At 65.2% G+C, this 25959-nt stretch overlaps 5 protein-coding genes across 5 annotated transcripts; 1 reads left to right on the top strand and 4 right to left on the bottom strand.

Annotated features, from left to right (window-relative positions):
• Positions 1 to 1853: 1853 nt before the first annotated feature.
• Positions 1854 to 7703, bottom strand: EMIHUDRAFT_217008 (hypothetical protein; the record flags this gene model as incomplete). Its single annotated transcript, XM_005761138.1, has 8 exons — positions 1854 to 4185; positions 4270 to 4709; positions 4782 to 5339; positions 5389 to 5469; positions 5604 to 5630; positions 5744 to 5845; positions 6577 to 6734; positions 7664 to 7703. The coding sequence occupies 8 exons, from the start codon at positions 7701 to 7703 to the stop codon at positions 1854 to 1856; spliced, it is 3738 nt and encodes a 1245-aa protein (XP_005761195.1).
• Positions 7704 to 10302: 2599 nt separating this feature from the next.
• On the bottom strand, positions 10303 to 12577 carry EMIHUDRAFT_105827 (hypothetical protein; the record flags this gene model as incomplete). Its single annotated transcript, XM_005761137.1, has 5 exons — positions 10303 to 10848; positions 10977 to 11177; positions 11251 to 12078; positions 12288 to 12351; positions 12474 to 12577. The coding sequence occupies 5 exons, from the start codon at positions 12575 to 12577 to the stop codon at positions 10303 to 10305; spliced, it is 1743 nt and encodes a 580-aa protein (XP_005761194.1).
• A 4254-nt stretch (positions 12578 to 16831) lies between these two features.
• Positions 16832 to 17302, bottom strand: EMIHUDRAFT_217004 (hypothetical protein; the record flags this gene model as incomplete). Its single annotated transcript, XM_005761136.1, has 1 exon — positions 16832 to 17302. The coding sequence occupies one exon, from the start codon at positions 17300 to 17302 to the stop codon at positions 16832 to 16834; it is 471 nt and encodes a 156-aa protein (XP_005761193.1).
• Positions 17303 to 18003: 701 nt separating this feature from the next.
• EMIHUDRAFT_217003 (hypothetical protein) lies at positions 18004 to 19937 on the bottom strand (the record flags this gene model as incomplete). The annotated part of the gene is made up of 3 exons (XM_005761135.1): positions 18004 to 18651; positions 18780 to 19041; positions 19183 to 19937. 3 exons carry the CDS (start codon positions 19935 to 19937, stop codon positions 18004 to 18006), a joined length of 1665 nt encoding a protein of 554 aa, XP_005761192.1.
• A 3446-nt stretch (positions 19938 to 23383) lies between these two features.
• Positions 23384 to 23833, top strand: EMIHUDRAFT_58316 (hypothetical protein; the record flags this gene model as incomplete). Its single annotated transcript, XM_005761134.1, has 1 exon — positions 23384 to 23833. A coding segment is annotated over one exon (450 nt), but the record flags the coding sequence as incomplete, so codon positions are not given.
• Between the last annotated feature and the right edge of the window lie 2126 nt (positions 23834 to 25959).

Here is a 25959-nt window from a genome sequence, read left to right as displayed (position 1 = left end):
ATCGTGCCAACAAGCTGTTCACGCTCGCAGCGCTCTGCATCGCACGTACGTGCCTTCGAAAGCCACACAAAGACACGTTAGATAGATGGAGACGAAGAGACCAGGGAGGCGAGGCGAGGCGCCGCCGCGGCGGACGATGGTCGCGTGGGTCGGCAGGACGGCGCCGGCGGGGCTCTCGACGGGGATGCCGCCGACGGTGGTCCTGGCTCTGCGGGTTGTGCGGTAGCGGGTACGCGAGGCGGCGCGGTCAAGGCCATTGATGGAGGCGCCGCCGGTGACGAGGAGACCAGGGAGGCGAGGCGAGGCGCCGCCGCGGCGGGCGATGGTTGGATCCAATCTGGATCCAGCTCCAGCTTCCCCCCCATCGCTGTAGTCGAGTAGCGCTGGAGGATTTGGATTGGGTGCAACGGGTTGCTGGCAGACTGGTTGCGTGGCGACGCAGTCGGAGCCACCGAGGCAGGCGACACTGGCGACGAGGAGGCCGTGGTAGAAAGGCGAGGCGGCGCGGTTGCCGATGGCGATGCTGCGGGCGCCCCTCCGGCAGGCGAGCGCGGCGGCGATAACGCCGCCTGGGCGGAGTGTGCTGTTGCGATGTGCACGGCTGGCGGGGAGCGGAGCGTCGCGAGGAGGGCCATCGGTGCGAACCCGGCCCAAGCTGACCGCGCTGGCAGTCGATATCGGATGCCCGGCGGCGCGGAGATTGGCAGCCACGTCGCAGGTGGGCGCCTTGACGGCGGAGGCGGCGCCGGCTGAGCCGTAGGCAGAGATGCTGTTGGTGCGGCTGGTACCTTGCAGTCGAGGCAGTGGTTGCCCGTCGAGGGCGACGGGAGTGTGCCCGACGATGAAGGCAGAGCCACTCGCGTAGCTGCCGACGCCGGCGACAGCGAGGGCGACGAGGGCGAGGGGTCCGCCGCCGGTGGAGACATCGGCGGGGCCCACAGTGGTAGCGATGCGCGGCTCCCCTCTGAGCGGTGAAGAGGGCTCAAGTCCAGTGGCGTTGCCGGCTGCTGCGTCGACGAGCGAGCCGCTGGCCGAGCCGACAGCGACGTCGGCGAGAGGGCCGATGGCGGGGTCGCGGCCGGGGTTGTCGCAGTTGACTTGGCTGCGGTGAGCATCATGAGGCTTGCGAGCGAGATGCGGAGGAGATGCAGCATGCAACGTCGCTGGCGGCGCGGTTGGTTTGCAGAAGCTCCTCGGCGCGTGCTCGGGCGCTGGAGGTCGGTGGCAGGAGCCAACCGGACCGCGTCCGTTGCACAGGGGAAAGAGTGAATCGCAAGCGGTGTGCGAGAGAAAGGCGGGGATGAAGATTGCGAGCATTGAGCGGATGTGTTGGATAGCGTGTTGGGGGTTCCAAAGGGCTGTTCGTGAACAGACGACGCTGCCACGTTCGGCCGGGGCGTCCTGGGCGGGCAAACGCCCGCCCCGGCGGCCGACTCTGGGATTGTAGGTCGAGTCTTGGTGGTACGGAGACGGTCACGAGACGGGACGGACGGGACCTCCGGACTCTAGGACGACGCCACGGGACTCTAGGAGAGAGAGTGTGAAGGGAGTCTGGCGGGGCTTTGGCCCGACGGTGCTAAGGCAGGATCTCCGCAGACAAGCCCTAGCATCCGCGGAGGAGAAGGATGGACACCAGGAGATGCGGGTAAAAGTCTCATGGTGTGCCTAGCTGGCACCGCGGCGGAGTAGGCCGGTGATTATGATCAGTGTAGAGCCTCCTCGGAGGCGGAGAAAGCCTCAGCATGTTACATGAGGCGCCCATGCCAAAGAAGCGCAACGCTGGAGGTGGGGAGCACGCCCAGCCCTTGCCGCTTGAGTCGAACCAGAGAACGACTAACCGCAGAACGTCAAAGTTACATGCGCGTCGCGGGCACGCAGCCCGCCGGGCACCCAATGGGGGCAAACAGGAGCTCGCGTTGCATGCTTGGAGTGCAGGTCGACCCGTGGGGGCCCGGCTCGCAGCCGGGCGGGCAGGCGGCAATGCAGCCGCTGCGTCGGATCTCGGGCGGGTGGACGCTTGGGAAGTGCGGGGTCTGGACGGCGTCGCAGAGGCAGCTGAGAAGTCCGCGCACACACTCGAGGATGCAAGCGGGCTTCGAGAGCATGAGCTGCGAGACGCACGTTGCGAAGCCGGCGTCCTTACCTGGGCACTCCGCTGTGGCGGCCATGAGCTCGCCGTGGCTGATCGCACGGTTGCTGTCGGTGTCCACGAGGTCGAGCGCCACGGAGCCGTAGATGCTGAGACCCCCGTGTGTGGCGAATCCCGGCAGCGTTTCGAGATCCTGCAATGAACAGGTCTGCCATTGGCCTTCAGGAAGAAGCGCCGCCCTCAGGCTGACGTCGTCGTCAATCACTTCAAGTAGCGTTGTGAGCTCCTGCTCCGAGATGAAGTCGGTGTCGGGGGTAGTCCACCGGGGGAGCCGAGAGCAAATTGGCGTAGGTGCGGGCGCCGGGTCTCCGCCTCCATTTTCCTCTCCGACGGAGGCAAAGAAAAGGGACGGAGGCGGGCCACACGGATCAATGGATCCGGTGATATTGGGCGGGCCTGCCGTCTCGCCGGCCTCGTAGCAGAACGGGTCTACGTCCTTCGCGCCTGGCCATGTCGTCCCCTCTTCGCCCGTGATATTCAGAACGCCCATCATGCCTTGGTCCTCATGGCTGAGAATGTGACAATGCCAAATCTGGGTGCCGTTGAAGAAATCCGTCACGGAGCGCACGTCGAGCTTGTCGCGAAGGGGGAGCAGGAGAGTATCCTGCCAGTCTCCCGCCTTGAAGTATGCTCCGAACCGCCTTTGAACGTGTTTGAAGAGGTTCCGATAGTCCTTCTGCCCAAAGAACTTGAGAAGCCGAGTGAGGCCTTCTGGATCCATTGGGTCGCCTTGCAGCTGAAACGGATTGATGTGAAGATGAAAGGGATGGATGCCGATGCCAGAGAGTTTGATCTCGATTGGCTGTCCAACAGGCGGGGTGGCGTCGGCCTTGCTCTGACCCTCAAAAGTCAGCTTCTTCCCCCGTGGCGAAGAATACCACGGAGGGGCAAAAATGGGGGGAGAGCCGAGTGTCAGGTCAATACTCGTGTGGTCACGCTCGCTGAAGGCGGACTCCTTCTGCAAGTCGACGTTCTGCAAGTCGACGAGGTAGCACGGGCGTGCAACCTTGAACGTGGGGAGATTGCATTTGGTCACATTGCGTTCTGCCTTTGCATGGAGTGTCATAAGTGACTGGTTTACCGTGCTGTGGGCGCCGTGCGTAAGTCGGTCGATAAGGTTGACGGGAAAGGGGGTGAAGCCAAAAGTAGTGAACTGGTGTTTCCCCTCGGGACAATTCACAAGAACATCAGCCCGGCTGCCCGGAGCCATGAGTCCCTGCTCGATCTTCCTTGGTGCTTCATTCAAGATTATCCCATCCTTGGACAGCAGGAAGAGCTTGCACTGCTGTTTGTCGTCCCACGTCCGATTCTTGACAAGACAATCCATTGGCGGGGCAGTCCAAATTCCAGTGACAGAATCCTTATTCCAATGGCAGAATCCAAATTCCAGCACCTTCTCGACGGCGGCGAACAGCAGCCGCCAGCGATACCACACGTTGGCGACGATTTCAAAGTCGGGTTTGAGGTCGCCGTTGATGAGCACGAGGCTCTGCTTCGCCTTTCTCTTGGTCCACTCATTGTTTGCGTCTGTTGGTCCTGGTGCCCACACGCCGAGTCCATCTTGAGGCGCTCCATTGTCTGCGGCGTCGACGTTCCCTTTGCCGCCCTGGCCGTCCTGGCAGGTCTTGGCGAGCGGGTGGTTGAGGCACGTGGCGTGCTTTGAGCTCACCTCACGGCCTTCGAGGAAATTGTAGCGCCAGCCTTGGCCGATGCGGTTGTAGTGCCAGCCTTGGTCGATAGGGTTGTAGTACCAGCCTTGGTTACAGAATTCCGAGTTTAGAGGGCAAATCTTCGAGTTCGGGTCCTGCGGAAGAAGCGCGGCAGCCCCGAGGCTGGGGGCGGCAAGATTCGCATGGCATGATAGCTCGCAAGAGGGCCGGCGTAAAAGGCCACACTTCTTACAGTTGCCCTTCACGCACTTGCAATTCTGCTCGTACTGCTGCGCCTGGCTCCGCATGGAGGGGAAGTCGAGTGACACCATTGCGAACTCCATCTCGTATTCCCCAGTGAGCTCGGCGATCGAAGGGGGAAGGTAGCTCGGCGGTTCCTCGATGATGATCATGCCCGCCGCGCCGCCCCCCGCGTGGATGGATGTCGAGCCGTGGTGATGGGCGTGATACCAAAAGGTGCCACCCATGTGGTTTGCAGGGATGTCGTACACGAACGTGTTGTTTGCTTGAGGCTTCACCGCGGTGAAGATGCTGTCGCCAGGAGGTGCTGAGGAGACGTGCAGGCCGTGCGTGTGCATAGCAGTGACACTGATGTCGTGCATCGAGTTCTCCACCTTCGACGTGTCGGCGACTCCGGTCTGCTTGCCGTCGAGGCCATCCAGGAAAATCCGACTCGGGAGCTCGTTGTAAAGCGTAAGCACGATTTTCTGCCCAGGCTTCACGACGAGGGTGGGGCCGACCAGCGTACATTCATCCTCCGCTGAGCAGTCGTCCGGCACCTGGTCGGGCGTGCCGTTGAAGTATTTGCGGGTGTACTGCTCCACGAGCATCCCTCCCGAGGGAGCCGCGATGGAGAGCAGCACCTCCTTCAGCGTGAGGTCAACGGTGACCTACACAGAGACGGGGCAGGTGAGTTTCGACCCTCGTCTGTATCTCACAATCACTGCGCTGGTCATGGGCACTTCGTTGTCGCTGGGCGTGCGGTCATTGGCGTCAGAGATCCGGACCGGTCGTCGGTAGGATCCGTGAGCGGTGGCGCCGACCTTTGTGGCGCTGGCCGGGACCGCGGTCGCGTCGGGCACGACCACGCAGTGGAGGAGCTCGGAGACGCCGCCAGATTTCGAAGCAAAGGCCGAGCAGCTCAGGCCGAGCACCACGATCGAGGTAGAGACGATGCACAGCAGCTTTGACGAGCGGAAGTTGCCAAAGCCGAAGCCGGAGCGAAGAAAGCCGGAGCCGGAGCGGAAGCCGAAGCCGAATGGCGTCGATGACGGCTCGGGCGAGACAGACTCGGGCGAGGCAGACTCGCACTGCGACGCGCGCGACGTGTGGTCAAGCAAAGGTGGGTCTACACGGTCGGCGCCCTTCTCTTGCTCGTCCTCGTCCTCGTCGAGCTCCGCCTTGACGTTCGTCTCGACGTCGTCGAGCAGATCGTACTTGTTGGAGACCTTCGTGGACTTGACCTCGCCCTTGCGCTCCGTCTTGTTGCGCGAGTTCGAGGCGATCCAGTCGGGCTCGCCCTACGCATCGAACGCGCGATGGGGTCAGTCAGTGGGTCCGCAGACGCACGGCACAGAATGCGGCGCTCGCCGCCGGGGCGGGCTTCTCCTTTGGAAACTCCTTGGCCGAGACGGTCCAGCCGTCGTCGCCCTACGCAATGAAAGCGGGGTGGGGTAAAGGAGTGAGTGGGCAGGCGCACGGCGCAGAAGCAAGGCGCTCGCCGCCGGGGCGGGCTTCTCCGGCAACTCCTTGATCGACGGCAGCGTCTCGCCGCCGGCCGCCACCGGCTTGAGAGCCCACTCGTCGATGCCCTGCGCGCGACGTACGACAGAGTCACGGGGTTTACCACAGTGTGTGCACGAAATGGTGCTGGCTGGGAGGCGCTCGCCGCCGGGGCGGGCTCCCCCTCCGGAGACTCCTTGACCGACGGCAGCGTCTCGCCGCAAACCGCCGCCTGCTTGAGAGCCGTGTCGATCTTGATGAACGGCTTGAGCGCCGGGTCGTTCTTGATGACGCCGGTGACCTCCTCGGCGACGGGCGCCTCCTCGGCGACTGCCTCCGCGGTGGCGGACACCTGGGCGGCGGCGGACTTGGCGGCGGCCTCCTCGGTGGTCGCCTTCTTGGTGGCGGCCTCATCGGCGGTCGCCTCCTCGGTGGCCGACTCGGCGTCCTCCTCGGCGGCGGCGGACTTGGCGGCGGACTCCTCGGCGGCGGCGGACTTGATGCCGCACGCCTGGGTGAGGGGAGAACACGCAAGTGTGCGGAGACAGGGAGACCGTAGAGGGATGATGACAATCCTGGCGTGTGCACACTCACCTCGGCTCCGAGGAGCGAAGGCAACAGCGACGTGATGCCGACAGGAGCCGTCGGCGCCGACTCGGACGGGACGTCATTGCCGTTGCCGATGACGTCATTGATCGACGCGGGCTCGCTCTCGGACGAGATGCCGTCGTGCTTGCCTCCGGCAGAGTCGACGACGGGCGAGGGCGGCGACGGAAGTGGCAGGCACGAGGTTTTGTCGACGGTGAACGTGAGGCGCCGCGAGGTCTCGGCGCCGGCGAACGATGCGCCTACCGACGCCGCAAACACGACGCCGACGTCCTCGAGCGAAGCGGGCTTGCCCTCGGACGGGATGACGTCCTCGAGCGAAGCGGGCTTGCCCTCGGACGGGATGCCGGCGGCCTCGCCTCCGGCAGCGTTGACGGTCGTGTTGCCCGCCAGCGACGCCTATGTCAGCCAGAAGACCAGAGAGGATACGTCTTGCAGGTGGGAGCGCATTGTCACGTGCGCGCAAGCACACGCCTTCTTGTCAGCAAGCGGCGGCGGCGGAGGAGAGAGCTTGAGCACGAGCTTGTCACCGGCGGCCGGCACGAGCTCGAGTTTGAGCTTGTCGAGCATGTTGATCGAGTTCCTGACTTTCACATGGGGTTCAAATAGTCTTGAGTGCTCTCAAGTGAAGAGGGCCAGGCACCATCCAGAAAGAGGCAAGCCGAGACTCGGCGATCATGTGTCAATCTCGGCTTGATCTGACTCGGGGTCGATCTCGGCGAACGGAGAGGTCAGCACCTACGGGATCATGACCATGTGAAAGAGGGTCAAAAACTGCTGTCCAGGGGTGGTGTCTCCGATGGAGGGTGCAGGCCAGCGCTCGAGTGGCCCTAGCGGCTGCGGGCACAGAGTGGCACTCTCTAGACGCATCAGAGGTGCGAGAGCAGCCAGGGCGGGAACTCCTTCTCAGCGGGGTCAATCACAGGTCAATCTCGGCTCGTAGTCAGGAGAACGCCGACGCGCCTACGGGCAGCACGTCGCGGCGTGAGCGTCGAGACGAGGCCGCCGGCACGCTCTCTCGCGTCCTCGGCGCTCGGACTGGAGCCGGGCAGCGATTTGCAAGCGAGCGGGCTGCTTGCTCTCTCGCCGGAAAAGAGTGGGGGTAACGAGCGGCAGCGGCCGCGTCTCGCGGCTCCTCGATGGCAGCATACTCACCTGCGAACGGGAGGTGGCAGGCATTGTGAGGCCGAGAGGGGGCGTAGCGCTCGGGCGCCAAAACGAAGCGCATCGCATGGTGGGAGCGGAGAGGGAGCGGCGGGTTGCGTGAGCAAGAGGCGTCGCGCCGCTCGGGCGTGCAGCTCCCCGCGTCCGTATGTGCGTCGATGCGGCGGGGCCAGCGCGAGCGGAACGGGAAAGGCGAGGGTTGGACCTTCGGAGATATGAGTCACGAAGAGGGCCGCCGTTCACTTTTGTGGCTGTGAATGTACTTTTTCTCCCTGGGCCTGGTGTGAAGAGAGCTGTATTCTGGGGGGTGGCTCGAGGTGTGCTGTGAAGCCGCCTCGGATCACCAGAACACAGATCGCGAATCGGCGCGCAAAGAAAATGAAGGCGCTCATGCGTCATGGGCTCGTCGAGGTCGGAGAAGGGGAAGGGGGATTAGCAGTCGGCGAGGGGGTCATAGACAACACGGGGAATGGGGTCAGTCGTTCACTTTCCTGCCTCGCAAGGGCGGGGCTGGCCCGCAGTCCCGGGAAGCCGCAGGGCGCTTTCGGGCGGCAGGCATATTTTGATTAGTAGCTACCAGCGAGCCGGTTCTTTACCAGGTTGCAACCCCTGTTCCGCACTGTGCTGTGAATCGAGCGGCAACCAACAGCTCTCAGGACCCCCCGGTGCTGGGGTGCTGCCAGCAACCAACCAACTCACCGGCGACACGTCGCACCTACGTGGCGGGCCGCCAGGGGCCAGCAGAAGGGCGCCCCCGCGCGGATGCCGACGAGGATCACGGTGCGCTCGCCCTCCCTCCCTCACTGGTGTGTTCATTGGGGGGGGTTACATAACAAACACGGTACAGGATCGAGGTGTACGCTGCTGAAGCAGTGCACCTACATAGTGCAGGACCTGGCTGGGGCAGCAACCAACAACCTGGATGGGGACGGGGTCTGGAAGTAACAATCAACAAGAAAAAAACTCGTGCTCCCGATCGGCTAGGGAGCCTGAACCCTCTCCTCGCTTGTTAGTGTTGGCCGCTTTGTGTATCTCGAGACCTCGAGAGAAGGCCGCCGCCGCCCGCAGGCGCAATTGGCTTTCTTTTGGCGACCCTCGCAGGAGTCGCTTAGGCGGCTCCCGTGGTGTACCTGTGTTAGTGCCAGTGCGAGCCAGTCCCGTGCCCAGTCCTGTGCCCAGTGTCGTGCGAGGGAGTTGTTGTAAAATTCTTTTGGCGGCAAGTTGTTCGTGCGCGTTGCGTCGCCGCTCACAACCACGCTCACGACCACCGCATGTGTCGGTTTGTCGTCCTATTGTCGCTGGCCTCGCTCGCGGCCGTGTCGGCGCTCTCGCCCGGCAGCCTGCGCGTGACGGCGGTTGCCGGGCACCAGCGGCATGGCGCTGTGATCATGAAGGGGCGCGCGCAGGGCGGAGGGCCGGCAAAGAGCAAGTTTGGACACAAGCGGAAAAAGCTGAGCGTGCGGCTCGACCACATCCGCGTCGAGAAGGAGGCCGCCAAGAAGAAGCGCAGACCGCGGCCGCAGCGCGTCGTGTCCGCCAAGCGCCAGTGGGACCGCCACAAGGCGCTCGTCGGCGGAGGGCAGAGCCCGTGGGCCGTCTTTGCGCGGGCCGAGGGCGGCGGCGAGTGGCTGCCGGTTGGCAACGTCAGCTTCGCCGAGGGAGACGCCGCGCAGGCGGCGGCGACACACAAGCGGCTCATCCTCGAGCACGCCGTCCGCCTCTACCCTCAATTGTACCCGCAGAGGCACTCGTTGCAGGCTGCGGTTGAGGCCTCTCAGGGCTCCGGGGGCGCGACCGCTGCCGCACTCGAGCCGCAGCCGCAGCCACAGCAGCCAACGTTGTGCGGCTTCGTCGGCCGCGAGGACGTCGCCAGTGGATATTATTGCACGCGGCCGTCGGGGGTGGCGGCGCACGTCGGCGACCGCGATCTGAAGAGCAAGGTCAAGCTGAGTGGCATCGGTCTCGACTCCAAGTCGGCGGTGGCGATCCAATTTTCAGAGTCGCTGGACTTGCGTGGACACTGAGCACCGACGGCGAGACCAGAGTATCCTGGCTTGGTCGTGTGCAGCTCACAGTATTTGCGCGTACGCGGAAAGGAGGAGTAGGTCATGCAAAATAAATCCGAGAAATATTCGGCGGTGTACAGCCGTTTTTGCTTTTTTGGGCCTTCTTCAGGCACCTTGCCTTCGCTTCCCATCGATGTGCACCATTTCGGGCGGATGTCCGGACCCGGAGAGCGCGACAAGCGGGAGCGGAATGGCAAATCCGGCCTCACGCCCGACAAGACCAAGCGTCCCTCCGTCGGGGGAGCCCGGACCGGACCAGCCCCGCCGCTCGGGCCGGCTGGCGGCGGCCACGACGACGCCGAATCCGCCGCCGACAGGTTTGGCTAGCTGCCACACAGTAGCGCGGCGCGGCACACCCTGCCGATGGCGCGGGCCCGATGGGGAAGTGGGTGGAGATTGCGAAACGCTCAAAATGCATACGCGACTCCTAGATCCTGGGCCGAGGTTCGATAAAGTGATGCGGAATCAAAGCCAGCCGCCGCTCCGACCCTCCCCCCCCCTGCCACAGGGGAGCAGACCTCGCGGCCGCCGGAGGGCGCGCACGCGCAAGCATCGAGCAGGGCCCCCCGGAGCCGGGGACCGAGGTCCTGGGCGCAGGGATTCGTAGCCCCAGACGCCTTCACTTCGGCACCAGCCCACCAGTCGGATGCCGACGTGGCGCGCCTTTTGGCCGAGGCGAGCCGGCTGGGCTTCTTCCTCAAGCACCAGGACTCGTTCCGGCAGGAGATCGGGCTGCGGATGGCGACGAGCCTGCGGACCCTGGGCGGCCAGTTCCTGTGGCAGACGGCGAGCTTCACTTTCCGCGACTGCCCGCGGGAGGTGCTGAAGGACTTGCCGCCTCCTCTCAAGGCGATCGACCAGCCGCTCTCGCTCCAGTTCAATGCAGACACAATGACGGACGCGGCGGAGCTCGCGCGCCCCTTCTTCACGCTGGTGCCTTAGGCTTCATCTCAAAATTATTGTGCCAGACAACCACGATGGCCGTGAACCACGTCATGACGAGTGTGTAGTCGATGAAGATCACGAGAGCGGTGAAGATGCCGAAGTTCTGTAGGTCCGGTATTTGGCCGGAGGCGATGGCGGTAGCGATGAAACTCGCACACGTGGTGAGCGAGGTTATGAGCATGGCGAGCCCTGCGCGGCGGTAGACCCACGACATGCGTGTCGCCAGGTCGCGGTTCACGTCTGGGCCGGCATAGAAACTCTGCTTCCACGCGTCTACAAAGACAAAGACGTCGTCGGCCCCGATGGCGAGCACGATGTAGAGCGAGAGGATGTGCTGAAACGGGATCCACTTGATCTGGAGGACCGCCGCATCGACAGCCAGCGCCACGAGTAGCGAGAGGAACTGCTCGCCCAGGGTGGCAGAGGCGAGCAGCAGCGAGCCAGTATGTAGCCACACGATGAAGAAGACTATGATGACTGGGACCACCGCGAGGATGCCGTCGTTGATGGCGACGGCGAGTAGCTCCTGCGTGGGGAGAGGACCGGAACGGAACAGTATGCATGAAACTGGGTCGCGAGCGCACAAGTCAGGCACGCCTGCAGCAGCATCGACGCTGTTGTAATGAAGGCGCTTGGCGTGGTTTCCGTCCAGACGCTCTTCTTCGGGTCGTAAGCATCTCGCATCTTCTCCTGGTCCCACCAGTCGGCAAAGAGGCGCTGCTGCGCCGCAGTCTCGGTCTCTCCGACGTAGGCGTCGTAGCAATTGCCCGGTGGGAGGTCGGGCGGGCAGAGCGGCGCGCCATAGTGATAGTAGGCGCGGGTGTACCGCGAGCGGAGCGTCGAGAAGGTGAAGTCCTGAAGTGGATATCCTAGGGTTGCTTCGCTCGCTCTGCGTGCGCAAGTGAGGGTAAGCTGGCGGGAGGGACACCTTGTCGAAAAAGGCGTTCGTGTACGAGGCAAGGAAATCAAGCGACGGCCTTTCGCGGATTTTGGCGACCAACTGCTTGACCTGCAGCGGATCCTTCCGCCTGCTGGCACTGCAGTTGGTGCGACCAGCGATCCACTGTGGGAACATCTTGCCAAACAGCTGATCACGGGTGGCGAGAACAAGCTGGCATTCCTCGACCGTGCACCCAAACTGGGATGGGGTCTCGGCGCAGTCTGGTTGGATTGGGTCCTCCCGGTCGCCGAGGTTCTCTGGCAACAGCATCCAGACCATGAGGAGGTCGAAGGTCGGGACGTCAAAGGCGGCGAGGTCAACTATTGATGGGTCGTAGGACAAGGGGCCGAAGAAGAAGGGCAGTGGCGTCATCGGGCGCTGGCACTCGCCCGGGATATCGTCGCCGGACTGGTCTTGCACAAGCTCGCGCTTGCAGTAGCTGTCATAGTCCGTCGCACCGAGGAGCGCCTGGTGCAGGCCGCAGAGCTCGGCAAGCCCATCTCGCGAGAACGCGTCACCAGCATCGTCCTCCGCACGAATTGAAAAGAGGGCAGATGCCATGTCCTCCGATTGTCGCACCTGCCTCTGCGTCCGCGCTGAGCCCGCCATCCAGCCTGGCGGTAGGGCAGAGTCCTTGGCCAACGACACCATCACGCGCTCCAGCGCGCGGCCACCGCGATACGCAAAACGCCCGCCCGCGACGCGGTTGGAAGGGACTGAATCGACGGCATCGTTGAGCGAGCGTCGTTGTCGGACCGGTCCGTAAGCGGCGTCCTCACAAGAGGATGGCAGGTTGCAGAGGTACTCGAGCTCAACCTTTGCGGGGCGGCGGGCACGGCTCAAAAAGCGAAACACCGAGCAGCGGAGTGGACGGATTGCGCCTCTGCAGATGCCATGTGGGCCATGGCAACCGCCTCGGTCTTCTGGGTGGTGATGGAGCCCACAGGATAGGATTCTTGCCGGAATGGGCCTGCGCAACGCTCGCAGGTCCCCTCCGATTCCTTGACAATAAATATTCCAAGCACCGAGACCGCGAGCGCCGTGGCAAAGACGACAAACGCGATTAGACACGGACATGCGACGATGCACCTGGGGCGATCAGCTGGGCTTGTAGCAAGGGGAGTGAACGAGCATACGCCAGCAGCCAGCAGAGGTGGACGTGGACGTGGAGAGGTGTGTGAATTGCGACTGCGTGGCATCTCAATGCGCACTTGACGATGCGTAGCGGGGGCTTGACTTCGTGTGACAGTGGCTCCAGCTCTCTCAAACAGCCACCAAAGAGGCCGCAGCGTCTGCGCGTCTGGTCCGTCTTCATCGCGATTCAGCTTCTACAGAGTAGTCTACCCGCAAGAATAAGATCGCGGCGCGCATCCTCCGCCCTTGGTGGCCTCTTTTTTCTTTCTTTTTATTGTTAGTGCAGTGCTCGCCTGTCCCGTGCCTAGTGTCTCGAGTGAGAGTTTTGTGGTAGAGTTCTTTTTATTCTCAACTGTAGAGTGCCGCTCGTCGTCGTGCGTGTCTCGTGTCTGTCGGTGGTCGACAATGATAATGTTTTCTCATTTCTGTCGTTTTGCCGTTTATCGGGCAGCATGCGCGCGAGAGGGAGGCTTCGATGTTCGAAGTTTCATATCTTCAATTTCATCAATCTGTTGTGAAGCTGAAGGCCCCGAGCCCGACGACGGTCACGCGACATAAACGCGCGCGCGCGCGTCGAGAGAGAGTGACGCTCCCCTCCCCCCTCCGTCCGCGCGCGTCCCCGCGTGCTCTTGTTGGTTGTATCTCTTACATACCTAACACTTCTCGTAACCCCCCGTGCAGTACGAGGCGTGGTCACAGTAGACATTCGCAACCCCACGTTCGTCCGTGACGTTTAGTACCTCAGCATGCGCGGCTTCCGAGTTCCGTGTGTCAAACCACGCTTGTCAGGGATGACACTGGAATGTGGTGTGCAGGGCTGGTGCACTCTCTTCTATTTAGGCGCTGACTGTGAGATCACGGCGGGGGAGGGGGGGGGGGGTTCAAGCGATGCCCATGCGCATGAGGTGCAGCTTCGCACGCAACTCGGCGGGTGGCTGAAGGTCTCCGAGCCGTTCGCCAAATGTGCAGAGGAGGAGGGCGATCGCACGGTGGAGCGCCGCGTCGAGCCGCGAGGCGTGGGCCGACGTGCGCGCTGTCACCGCCGCCGAGGCCAGCGGGGCGACGGCGAGGGCGGTGGCGGCAGTGCCACGCTGCACGGCGGGGCGCAGGCTTGCGAAGGCGGGCTTGGAGGAGGGGTCGGCGGCCGAAACGGCGGCGAGGTGCGGGTGGCCGTGGCCGAGGAGGGTGTCGAGAGCGTGCGAGCAGCGCAGCAGCAGCAGGAGCAGCTCCTGAACGCCGCTCGAGAGCTGCACCAGGCCGCGCGCGTCCTAAGGATGCCGTTTGGGGAATTGCGTGTGTGCGGGTGCGGGTGGGGGTGGGGGGGTGGGGGTGGGGGTGGGGGGGGGGGGGGGACTGCGGCATGGGGACGGCGCGAGGGCAATGGCGGTGGCGGGAGAGGGCGGCGCCTCTGTGCGAGACGCCGCTGCGATGCGGGAGAGGGCAGTAGCCGCCCATGCGACGGCCTCGGCGGAGCCAAAGAGTGCCTCACCAAGGGCGTGCCGCTCAAGCGAGCCGCGGACGGCGCGCGCGCGCCGCACCAAACCGCCTGTAGCGGCCGAAGGCGGCGGCTTGAGCTTGCTCGCCGCGCCGATCGCCTCCGAGAGCGAGTCGATCGGGCGGCGGGCGGCAGCCAGGATCTCCTTCCAGCCTGGGGTGGCACCGCCGCCGCCGAGGAGGGCGGCGCGTCGCGCAGGCTGCGACTCGGCGATGTGGGCGAGCTCGAGGAATGCGAGGTGCTGGGTGAGCGGGGCCTGCGCGAACGCCAAGGGGGGGAGAGTGGAGGTGCCGCGGGGGAGCCGTGCGATGGTGGTGGGACCGCGGGGAGGCGGGCTGGTGAGAGGCGGGCTGGTTAGAGGCGGGCGTGGGCGCGTGGGCGCGTGGCCGAGAGGACAGCGCGCTCTGCCGCGGAAGCGCGACGGGGTGCAAAGCGTGCGGCAGCGCGCTCTGCGGCTGGCGAGGCGGGTGCACGCCTCGTCCGTGAGCAGCGCCCGAAGGAGCAGCCCCTCGCCCTCGCCGCCGAGAGCCGCTGCGGAGCGTGGCGCCGCCACGGGAGGACCGAAGCTTCCCACGATGGTGCCGACAGCGGTTGCGGCGCCGGATGCGGCGGAGCGCGGCAGCGGCGCGGAGCTGCTGCTCTGGCGCGAGACGCTCGGTGGGCACGCGAGACTGATGCGGCGGCCGTAGGCGAGGCGGACGAGGGCGAGGGCAGCGTGGAGGAGGAAATGAAACCACGCGGCGCTCAGCAGCATCCGCAGGTACGAGCGTAGAGAGAGCTGCCGCAGCAGCGCGAAGGTCGCAAGCTCGGCAGGCGTGGCGCCGCTCGGACTCGGCGTCGGGTCGTCCTCCTCCCCCACGGTGGACGGAGGCGGGCCAACAGCGCCCCGCGTGAGTGGGAACGCACGGCAGCCATCAACCAACAACAGCGCAGTGCCGTCGAAGCGTGGCCGCGCGAGCGCGAGGACCGCGGGGCTAAGGGCGAGGCCCACCGCGAAGAGGACGGTCGAGGCGCGCAGTGCCTCGGGCGCCAGCCGCACCAGCCGAGCGCGGAGCCGCAGCGCCGCCGGCGAGGCCGCATCGTGCCAGGGCAGCCGTGCAAACGTCGGAGAGGCGCAGGCGCGCATGGCAGGGACGGCGCCGGCCGCAAGTGCCCAGCAGCATGCCAGCACGGCGCGGGCAGTGAGGCCGTCCGGCTCGACCGCCTCCGCGCACGGGGAGAGGAGCGGCAGCACGATGGCAATCGCAGCACCGACCGAGGCGAGCACAAACAGCAAGCAGCCGACGGCGTGCAGGGCAGTGACGCTGCAGAGGTGGGTGCGGAGTAGGGCGAGGCGCGAGGAAGCGGAGACCTTGGGCAGGGGCGCGACGCTCCGAATCGTCAGGCCGCGGTATGCATAGAGCACCGGCAGCAGCGCGAGAAAGGACACGGGCATCAGCAGCAGCGTTCGGACGCCGAGCAGCGGCAGCGGCAGAATCAACAGGCAGAGAAGGAGCGTCAGAAGGGCGAGTGTCCAGCCGTAGACATCAGAGAGGAGAAGCAGGCGGCGGAGGCGTTGAGGCGGCGCGGCGCAAGCGGTTTGAGACATGGCACGACGCAGGGCGCGAGCACGCAAAGAGAATTCGCCAAGCAAGTGCCACGCGGAGGGCTCGGGCGTTGACCGCACCGCCTACCCTCCCCGCTCCCGCCTCTCGTTTGTGTCACACCACGCGGAACGCATCTCCATCGCTTCGGTGAAGGGGGTGAACCGCGCCATCCTCGATCGCCGTGCATACTCGAGTAGCTCGCTTCCGAGCGAGCTCTCACGCCGCGCGCAGGATAGCCCGCGTCGGATAGGGCCTTTAGGGGCCTAGAGAACACACACCCCTCTCCCTTTTCTCCCAGTAAGCTAAAGGTACGTACGAGCACTCTCCAACATGCGCATGGACTGGCAGTCTGGCACCGCAAATGGCACAGAAAAAAAAGTAAAAGGAAGTGCGCAATCCCTCTCGCAACACTTGCCCTTTTGCACTAACTTGGAGCACTTGGAGCTAACGGTGAATCTTCTTTTTGTATAGACGGCTGCCTAGGATTGAGAGCAGCCTCGCTCTCAATCCTAGAAGTCGAAGGATTGTGTGTGAGCAGCACTCCTCGCAATCGTAGCATCTCTGTGCGATTGTGAGCACCTACGCTCGCAATCCTACATCTTCCTAGGACTAAGAGCAGCTCCGCTCACAATGTTCCTGGTGACGCCTACGACTACCACCAGCGCGCGCGCTGCTCACGCGCTCATAAAAATCGTACCAGGCAAGGATTGCTAGCAGGCGCACAGAGGGCGCTCACAGTCGCTCTCAATCCTAGCCGCTACAAAAAAAGGTTCACCGGCACTAACACAGGTACACCAAAAGAGACATTTCGAGACCTGTTCGAGACGAAGCTCGAAGGAGCTCGCTCTGGAAGAGAGGGGCTGGCTCGAGGGCGGTTGTTCCCAATCGGGCCGGTAAGCGGCCACGCCTCCGCAGGTTCGTGTTTCGCGCCTGACCGAGTCCCCCTTGCGTTGTCGAGAGGCGCCTTAGGTGTTGGGCTTTTTTTTCGTCGCCAGGACGCGGTCGCAGCGTCGCAAAATCTTACACTTTTTCGGACATTTATTCATGCGGTTTGGTGGGGCGGCGACACACATGCATACGACCGGATTATGTCTGGCCTTTTTTCGAAATGGGGCACTATACAGCTGACCCCCCTGTCGCCCCTTACAGCCCTGCACATCCACCCAGCCCCTGCACAACCAGGCGCTGACCGGACGGCTCGAGCGCTATGCGCATGAGCCATGGCGCCGGGCTACACGATGCTGTGCGAGCGTTGCGATGGCTGCTGTCCCGAGAGTGTTGAACAATGCGCAAAGGTGATGGCGGCACGGTCCGAGTTGTGTAGTGCGGGTACCCGACTCGCGAGGTGCAGCGCTCACTGATTGCGAGGCACTGTCGGCCTCCGGAAGGATGGCCGCCGCTGAAGCTGGTACCGCTCGTTGAGCGCCTGCGCTTGCGCCTCAATCATGTGCTTCCGCATCTGCTCCGCCTGGCCAGCGCGGATTGCCAACAGTGGCGCCGATAGAGCAGGGCTTCCGGCGTCGGTCAGAGCTCCGTGCTCTCTCATGGCCTGTACCCTGGCGGCAAGCCTCTCGCGCACAGCTTCCTCTGTGGATCGGGTCCGCTGCAGGTTTGCTTCCTTTGCAGTCTCGCAGCGCTGGAGCACATTCTTTAGGGTCTCGTCCACCTCCGGCCCCTTGTAGCCCGTCGGGCGTTCGACCTTGTCGGGGCGGACCAGAGGCGTGGGCTTTGGGAAGCACGGCAGGTTCGGCAACTTTGACAGACACTTGGGCTGCTCGCATTCAATCTCGAGCTGCGGCAAGCCCGGAATCGGGTGGCACTTCATGCACGCTCCAGTGGGGGGGCAAGTAAGCGTGCGCGGGCAAAATTTAAGAGTGACCGATACGACGCCAAACTTCAGTGCGCAACAAGAAGAGAATTTTAACAGGTCCCTCGCACGACACTGGGCACGGGACTGGCGCGCACTGGCACTAACATTAGCGGACACTGCGAGGAGAGATAGGAAGAGGCACAGACGCCCAAGGATGGGCGACAGCTAGCACCACTGCCCACCCCAAATGAGCACAGTTCCTCAGTTCTTACTGTCTCGCGTCCACCCACATACACGCGCGTTGGTGTCCAGTCCGAGCCAAACTCTGTTCTTCACCTTTCTACCTAAACCTAACCTAAGGCGGTGTGTGCGTGAGAGTGATCCCCGAGCCTTGCGCTGGCTGTTCTTTTCACCTCAGATACATCCAGTACATACACTTTAGGTGTCCCCCCCCGGCCCCCGCCGCCAGCGCCACGGCACGCGCCAGCCGAGGCGCGAGGGGGGAAAGTTGCTGGACTCGCCAATTTGCTCTATCAGCTATCACGCGGCACCTCTTGGCGGCTAGAGGTGGGCCCAAGCCTTGGGGTTGAATCAAGATGATTTTTTCCCGGTGTCTGTGGATGAAATATGAATTCGAACGAGAGGAGAGACGATCGCGGACCGCGACCGGCCTCATCGCAGCGCTGGACTGGCACACGCGCGCACCGACGGCGGCTCTATCTCTTCTTCCGCCCCGGTTTTTTCCGAAAGTCGTCGACGATCTTGTGGAACTGCCGCGAGCGCGGGTTGGGCGACAGATCGGGGTAGTCGACGACGCGCTCCTCGTGCACCGCCGGCGTCGAGCCGTGCGGGTCGGGTGCTGGGCAAAAGGCTGGCCGGTCGCTGATGGCGTGGCCCTTGAAATCGGGTGGCTTGTTCAGGTAGACGCACGGGAAGTGCCTTCCGGGAGAGCCGTGGCAGCACGGCGCATAAAAGGGCACACAACCCTTGCGGGGGCCGACGCAGCTCTCGGGCGTCCAATCCTCGGCGCAAAAGGTGCGGTGGTACGGCACGACCGCCTTTGCGACCCGCTCAAAAGAGGCACCCGCAGTCGCGTCCTCAAAGCCGCAAAACTTTCGGAAGGTGGACTTGAACTCGAGCACGCGCACATGCTCGTACGGGCGCAGCGCGTCGCGCGCCTGGCTGGCTGACATCGGCGGCGCGTCCACGCGCACCCAGCTCGACTTGATGTCGGGCGAGAGCCGCGGATCGGTCAAGAAGCCAGGCTCGCGAAAGGCGACGCCCTGTTCGAACCAGCCGACGAGCGGCAGTATGTGGTCGGCGGGGCAGTCGAAGGGGAGAGTCATTCCAAAGGCACCGCCCACCTGGAGGGGCGGGGCCGCGTCGGAGTGGCGGGACGGGGCCTGGCTAGAGCGAGCGGAGGAGGCGAAGCCTTGCAGTGCTTCATCTCCTTCCAGATATTGTCGCAGTAGCAGAGCATCCGTGGCAAGACGAGCGTGCGGTTCAGGGCGGTGGCAAGCCCCAGCGCATCGCGCAACGTCTCGCGCAAGTGCGAATCCTCCTTGTTGAAGCGGCCGGCGGCCTCGGCGGTAGTGACGCTGTTTGGAAGAGTGTCGATCGGCAGCGCGGCGCCCTCGGGCGCGACGGCGAGGTACCGCCCCTCGCTAAAGTACGAGGGCGGGTCCACCCACCAGACGCGAGCCTCGCGCATCCGCTGCCGCTTGCCGTACGCAAACTTGGACGAATCCCCGTACCTGCCGGAGCGGGGGTGCTCGTGGCCGACGCGATTCGAGGGCGGCGGCGGCGGCGGCGGCGGCGGCGGCGGCGGCGGCGCCGGGCGGGTCCGGCGGCGCGGGCGGCGGCGGTGGCGCTGTCTCGGGGGAGGGGAGGCGCACTGGTAGGTCATGTGGAGCGCAAAGGGCGGCGGGTGGTCCGAGCCGTCAGCCTCCTTGCGCGCGTACATGCGCTGCACGAAGAAGGTGTGCCCGTTTGCAAAATAGCGCAGCGGCAGCCGCGCGATCTTGAGCCTGTCGTTCCACGCCTTGTAGATAGGGCGCGCCTTTGTCCTGCCCTGCGGGTCGGGCGGAGGCTCCCACTCCTTGGAGCGGAACCCCTCGCGCATCAGCAGGTTGAGCGCCGCCTGGTCGCGGATCATGACGTCTCGCGTCGTCTCGATCTTCTGCTTCCACGCCGCAGTGAAGTCGAGCACTCCCTGCCGCGCGCGCATGTACACAAGGCCCGTGTTGTGGTCGACGTGCCAGCAGCCGCCCTTCGTGTCGCCCTCGACGTCTATGCAGTCGGTGGTGGTGAGGATGTCAACGTACTGCATGGGGTACTCGTTGACGAAGGGTGCCTGCTCACGCCGACAGCTGTGACGTTGCGCCCCTCCCCCGCACGGGGCCTCTCTTGCCGAGGGTGCCGGGTGGGCCATCCAAGCCGTGTCGGCGTCGCACGCCCACACGTTGAAGCCGAGGCGGAGGATGTTGGAGTAGAACTGGACCTTCATCGCGGCCATCCGCTTGTACGCCGAGTAGTCGAAGCGCAGGTTGGCGGCGCCGCGGTTCTTGATGGAGTTTGCCTCGATTGAGAGGGTGGGGATGCCGTGCTCCTCGCAGATCTTGGTCATGCCCTCGTCGAGCGCGCCAACCATCAGCTCGTGGATGCCGGCGCGCCTACGGAGAGGAGTGCGCCGCGTGGCGGGCCCGCCCGCTCAGCGCAGCGACTCGCCTCGCGCGTGCCTCAGGTTTGCGACCCAGTTGAGCGCAAACGGCGACATCGAGGCGGACGAAAACGAGACAAAGATGTCGGTGCCCGGCTCGAGCTTGTCGAGCGGCGGCGGGAGCTTGGACGCGCCGCCATTGGCGGCGGCCAGCGCCTTGGCCTCGTCCGACGCTGGCCCTGGCACCGGCTTGACTGGCTGCGGCTGCGCAACGATTCCCGCCTGCGGCCGCGGTGCCGCCGCCGGCGTGGCCGGATGCTGAACCGCCGTGACTGGCAGCTGTGCGGCCGCGCTCGACCGCTGCGCGGGCGGGTCGGACGCACCGGGAGCACCACCCAGTGCCCGCTGCATCGCCGACTGCTCGCGGCGGATGCGGGTGAGCGCCTCGGTGGGCCGCTCGGAGACCGCGACCTGGCGGTGGGTCTCACCCCGTGCGTCGAAGAGCACGTTCATGGCTACGAGGAAAAAGACGCCGGCTGCGAGCACCGTGGAGAGGCGGGCTGCTGACGGCATGCCAAAAGCGCTGGTGCCGGCCGGGGAAAAAGAAGATAGCCGCCAGAACTAGCGAGACCCGTTTTCGTTTATGGGAGGCGAGCTTGCGAGAGCCACACACGACAAGAAAGAGAACACACGACACACACACGACACAACAGGGACACAGACACAGACACAGACACAGACACTGCGCTCCCCTCAGCGGGCAGGGAGACGCGAGCCCGACGGAGTCCGGTGGCGGGGGCCCACGCAGCCAGCCCCTGCACTGACATGGTTGGTGCTAGCCGCCGCCGCCGCTCGCTCTCGAATTGCGTCGCGCAGCTGCCCGTTCCCGGAGCGACGAGCGCGATTTTGGTGGCCAGGGCCTTGCCTGAAGGGGGGCGGGGCAGGGGGGAGAAGATGAGGACGTCACCGAGCGGGTGGAGCTGCCGGGAAGGTGGTGGGCGGGCGTGGATGCACCTCAAGTACGAGCGAGTAGCGGGAAAGACTACTCCGGCGGGAGAGTGCTCCCCCGCCGCCCCCTGGGTATCCCGAGTGACCTCGCAGCCCACGCCGTGGGGCGCTGCTGTCAGGGGAATGTCAGGGGCGTGCAAAGCCGCGATGCCTTCTCCATGTCGTGCTCCGCTGGTAGCACGGCTCGTGCTTTGATTCTCGCCGGCCGATGAGGTGAAGCAATGGCAACCACCAGGAAAGAGTGCGCCAATGCCCGCTGCGGCGCCTTGCCGGCGAAGCCCCAAAAATCTTCCGCCGCAGGTGCAAATGACGGCTGGCCGGGTGTCAAGAAGCCAGTCGCTTAGTTGTTGAAGCCATGGCACACTTGGGGTAGTCTGGGGGGGAGGGGAGGGGGGGTCTTCCCCACTGGCGGCGCCTTGCCGGCGAAGCCCCCGACGTCGTCCCGGAGGCGCAAGCGGCTGGCCGGATCACCATCTCTCAAGGCCCGAGCTTTACGCCGGCGGAGAGAAGAGCCGCAGCCATGAAGGCAGCCGGGTCGGCCGATGGCCGCTGGCGGCGCCGTGGCGGCGAGAGCCCCTCGTCATCGCCCCGGAGGCGCGGCGGCGGTGTGGCCTCTGTGTTTCCGAGTCGCTTTTCTTGTGCAACATCCGAATGGATGTTGCAGTTTACCAGTCTGCAGTCAGCTCTTCGTCGTCAATCAGCTTGACGGGCTTACGGCGGCCCACTTGAAGTTCAGCATGACTCGGAACGCAAGAAGTGTAAGGATGCATTTCGACGTCGACGTCGGACTTGGACAGATCTTCCAGTGTCTCATCGTCTACAAACTTGGCCCAATCTTTGGGTAGTCGGAATTCTGCGCCGTGCTCGCCTGATGGCGACGAGGCATCATGTTCATGCTCGTCGACATTCACAAGTTGCCACGTCGAGCCCACACGACGAAAAGTGCGGACGTCGGGCTCAATGTACGCGCATGCGTTATATTTATTTGGCTTGCCGGTCGCAGCTTTGCGGGCGGCGAGAACTTGCTCCTCGGCTGAGAGCCGTCGTTCGTAGTCGGCGTCCACGCGTGCCTCTTGCGCTATCGTGGTGTAGAACACAGCGGGAACACTCGCAATCGTTTTCGAAAATGGCTTTAATCGAGCAGTTGTAGCCTTCTTTTGCTTTCGGATCTCCCGAACAAGTGCCTCTGGGTCCGTTGTGTCCACCTTCCGCTTGGACATGCTCTGAGTGTGAGAGCTCCGCGGCGGCGGCCGGGCGGGCGGTCGGGACGCCATCTGTCACGGGCAGTGCGTCGAAGGGACGGCAGAGTTTACGCGAGCATCAGAAGTCTGCACATCGCGCTCGCCGTGTCGCTGTGGGCGCGGTCGACCCAGCCACATGAGTTTGAAAAGCGACGTTAGTCCGATTGAGAGATCTCTGCGCAAAAGAAATTGTCGTGCGCTCCCCTCGGCTCTGCCTCGGCACCAGCACCAGGTCCAACGTGGTGGTTTGCAGGTGTGTGGGACACTGTCTCGATGCTCCCTGAGACGGGGGGCGCGGCTAACGGGCGCGCAGGGGCGAGCACCGATGACGCTCCCGCGTCACCGCGCTCGCTCGAAGAACTCTGGCGGTGGGACGCTCCTCCAGAATCGCCTGGCGACGGGGCGCCAGATCAGGCCGCCGCCGAAGGGGAGGCGTCCGGGGAGGGCGGCGCACTTCGAGTGGCGCTGGAGGGTGGCGTAGGGGCCGGCGCGGGGGGCGCGGCGGCGCCGGCAGAAGCGGAGGCGGAGGCGGCGGCCCAGGAGGCTGACGGGCTCTCCGACGGCCTCCGCGCCTCGGTCGAGCGCGGCGAGTGGGAGCCGGTCGCCAGGTGGCTCGCCGCGGGCGGCATGCCGGACGTGCGCGATCCAAAGGGCCGGACGCTCCTGATGCTCTCGTCCACGTTTGGCAACCTCGAGGTGTCGCGGCTGGCGCTGCGCGCGGGCGCGGACGTGGAGCTGCAGCAGTACCAGGGCGTGACCGCGCTGATGTTCGCCTCGATGGTGGGCACCGCCGACATGGTGCGCCTCCTCATCGGCGCCGGCGCCTCCACCGAGACGCGCGACGAGCGCGGCATGACGGCGCACGAGTACGCGTCGCTCAAGGGGCACATCTTCATCTCTTGCATGCTGCTGCAGCACTCGGTGCGGCAGCGCCACCCGTGCAAGCACATGAGCGCGCGCAGCAACGACTCGGCGCCCTCGTCCACCGACTCGTCCACTTGCGCCTCCCTCCCGCCCGAGCCCTCGACGGGCATTGCGCTTGCCGCCGCACCCGCCGCCGGGCCCGCCGCCGGGCCCGCCGCGCCCGTTCCTCCCGCCCAAGCGCCGTCCGCCGGGGGCGCGCTGCAGCCGGGCGGCGGCCCGCGCGAGGCTGGGCCGGAGCCTTCGGAGCGGCGCAGGCTGCCGCCGAAGCTGGTGCAGGCGGCCCAGGGGGGCGACGTCGAGGCGGTGGGCGTGTACTTGCGCGAGGGCGGCGACGTGGATGCTGCGGACCCCGACTTGAGCGGCTCGATGCTCATGTGCGCCTCCTCGGCCGGCCACGAGGAGCTCGTCACCGCGCTCCTCGCGGCGGGCGCATCGGTCAACGTGCGCGACGAGAACGGGTGCACCGCGCTCGCGATGGCCTGCTTCTCGCAGCAGCAGGTGACCGCGAAGATGCTGATCGACGCCAACGCGATGATTGACAGCCAGGACGTGCTCGGCCTCACCGCGCTCATGGTGTCTGCCCTCTCCGGCGCTACCTCGATGGTGCGCTTGCTGCTCATCGCCGGCGCGGACACGCAGCTGCGCGACGCCGCCAGCCGCACCGCCTACGACTACGCGCAGATCAACGGCCACCTGGCGGCGCGCAAGCTGCTGCGCGCGCAGCGCCTTGGCCGCGCGCTCCGTGTGCCGCGCGAGATGACGCCCGAGGAGGAGGCGGCCGCCGCGGCGTCGCACTCCGACTCGCACAAGAGCGCGGAGCCGACCACACGCGGAGCGAGGGGCGCGTCCGACGACGAGCCGAGGGCGGGGCGCAAGCCGGCGACGCGCACGCGGCGGCGGAACCGAAGGGGAGGGGTGGCGGACTCGGCGGCGGGCGACGGCCTGCCCGAGGGCTCGCTCGACGGGGTCGGCCCGCGGCTGGCCGACCTCTCGCTCTGCTCCGCCGGCACGGCCTCGCTCGGCGACTCGACGCTGGGCTCGGACTGGACCCTCGACGGGCCTCTCCCGCCTCGCTACGCGTCATGCGTGGGCGGGCTCCCTCCCTCCTGCACCACCCCGCCGCACCACCCCTCCGCACCCCGCCCCTCCTACCCGCCCGTCGAGTCCTTCTCCGCCGGCCTCGCCGCCGCCGCCTCCGCGGCAGGCCTCTCGCCAGGCCCCTCTGCGAACCTGTCGTCTCTCTCGCGCGGCAGCGCGGGGTGGGGCGACCACTCGAGCCACCTCTCCAACCACCTCTCCAACCACCTCTCCAGCCACCTCTCCAACCACCTCTCCAACCACCTCTCCAGCCACCTCTCCAACCACCTCTCCACGGGCTCGCTCGGCAGCCCGTCCTGCTCGCAGCTCTCGCACTGCTCCTCCGGCGGCCGGCCCGGCTACCCGCACCCCCAAAGCGGCAGCGCCGCCCTTCTGAGCAGCTATGGCGAGGCTCGCGGCGGGGCGCCGATGGGCGGCTACGGCGGCGCAGGTGGAGCTGTGAGGGGGCCGCCCCCCCCTGGCTACGGCGCTTGCGGCATTGGCGGTCCGGTTGCCGCGGGGTGGGTGCACGGCAGGCACGGCGGGGGCGGCGGCGGCAGCGACCTCTCCGCGGGCGCGCCGTACGGCTGCCACAACGGCGGCGGGGTCGGCCTTGCGGCTGGAGCTGGGCACGGCAGGTACAGCTGTGACGGCACCGGGGTCGCCGCGATCGGGGGCATCTACGGCGGCGGCGGCGGCGGCGGCGGGGGTGCGCTTAGCAAGGCTGGGCTGGTCGAGCCCGGCGGCGACGACGGCGACGACGGCGACTTGTCGATGGCTTCGCTCGCCTCGTCGGTGGCGACGTCGGCGCTCGAGGAGCCGCTCGTCGAGACGACGTCTCCGCTGCTGCTCTGCCCCATCACGTGACGAAACCTTGCACGCGCCGCGCGCGGGGGGTGCTCTGCCTCAGCCGCGCCCTTGCTCTGCTGTAGGGGCAAGCTCATGCGCGACCCCGTCTCGACGGTCGACGGCCAGGTCTACGAACGCGAGGCGATCGAGGCGTGGCTGGAGACGCACGACACGTCGCCCGTCACCGGCCAGCAGCTGCCCATGAAGCTGCTCGTCCCCTCCATCCCACTGCGGGGGATGATCGCGGCGCACCTCGAGAAGCAGAAGCTCCGCCAGAGGAATGCCACGGTTGCGGCAATGGCAAGCATGCGGCTGCAGCCCTTGCACAGAGAGCAGCCAGCCGCCTTGCAGCCGCAGCACCAAGAGGGGGACACGGGAAGCCCGGGGTCCGCAGGATCCTGGCGACAGCACCCTATGTCTCACTTGCCGCGAGTGGCGCATCAGAGTTGGGAGACGGTCTTGGGTAATAGGACCCCTTGAGTGTCGAGATGCGCCGCTTGACGCGTGCACACTGAGCATACACTGAGAGAGGGTGTACGTGTGCCGTGTGGCCCTGTGAGCTCTGTGTCTGCTGTCTGTGTCTCTTTTTTACTTTTGTCTCCGTCCGCGTCGCACCGACGTGCACCGGACACGCGGACCGAGCGAGTTCCAGGCGTCGCGGTGCCGGTGGCACATTATCGCGTATATGTGCATGCGCGACATCGCGGGCCCAGGCCCAAGTGTGGCATTTTGTATTTGACATTTCTCTTTTGAGACTCAGACTGGGTGTTATTCTAAAATTTTCAAGGTATTGAAGAATTTTTCATTCCCTTTTTTGTATTCAATGTGTGTGTGTGTGTGTGTGTGTGTGTGTGTGTGTGTGTGTGTGTGTGTGTGTGTGTGTGTGTGTGTGTGTGTGTGTGTGTGTGTGTGTG

Source organism: Emiliania huxleyi (genome assembly GCF_000372725.1).
Source record: "Emiliania huxleyi CCMP1516 unplaced genomic scaffold EMIHUscaffold_72, whole genome shotgun sequence".
Classification (NCBI taxonomy): domain Eukaryota; phylum Haptophyta; order Isochrysidales; family Noelaerhabdaceae; genus Emiliania; species Emiliania huxleyi.
This window is presented reverse-complemented; position numbering and strand designations above follow the sequence as displayed.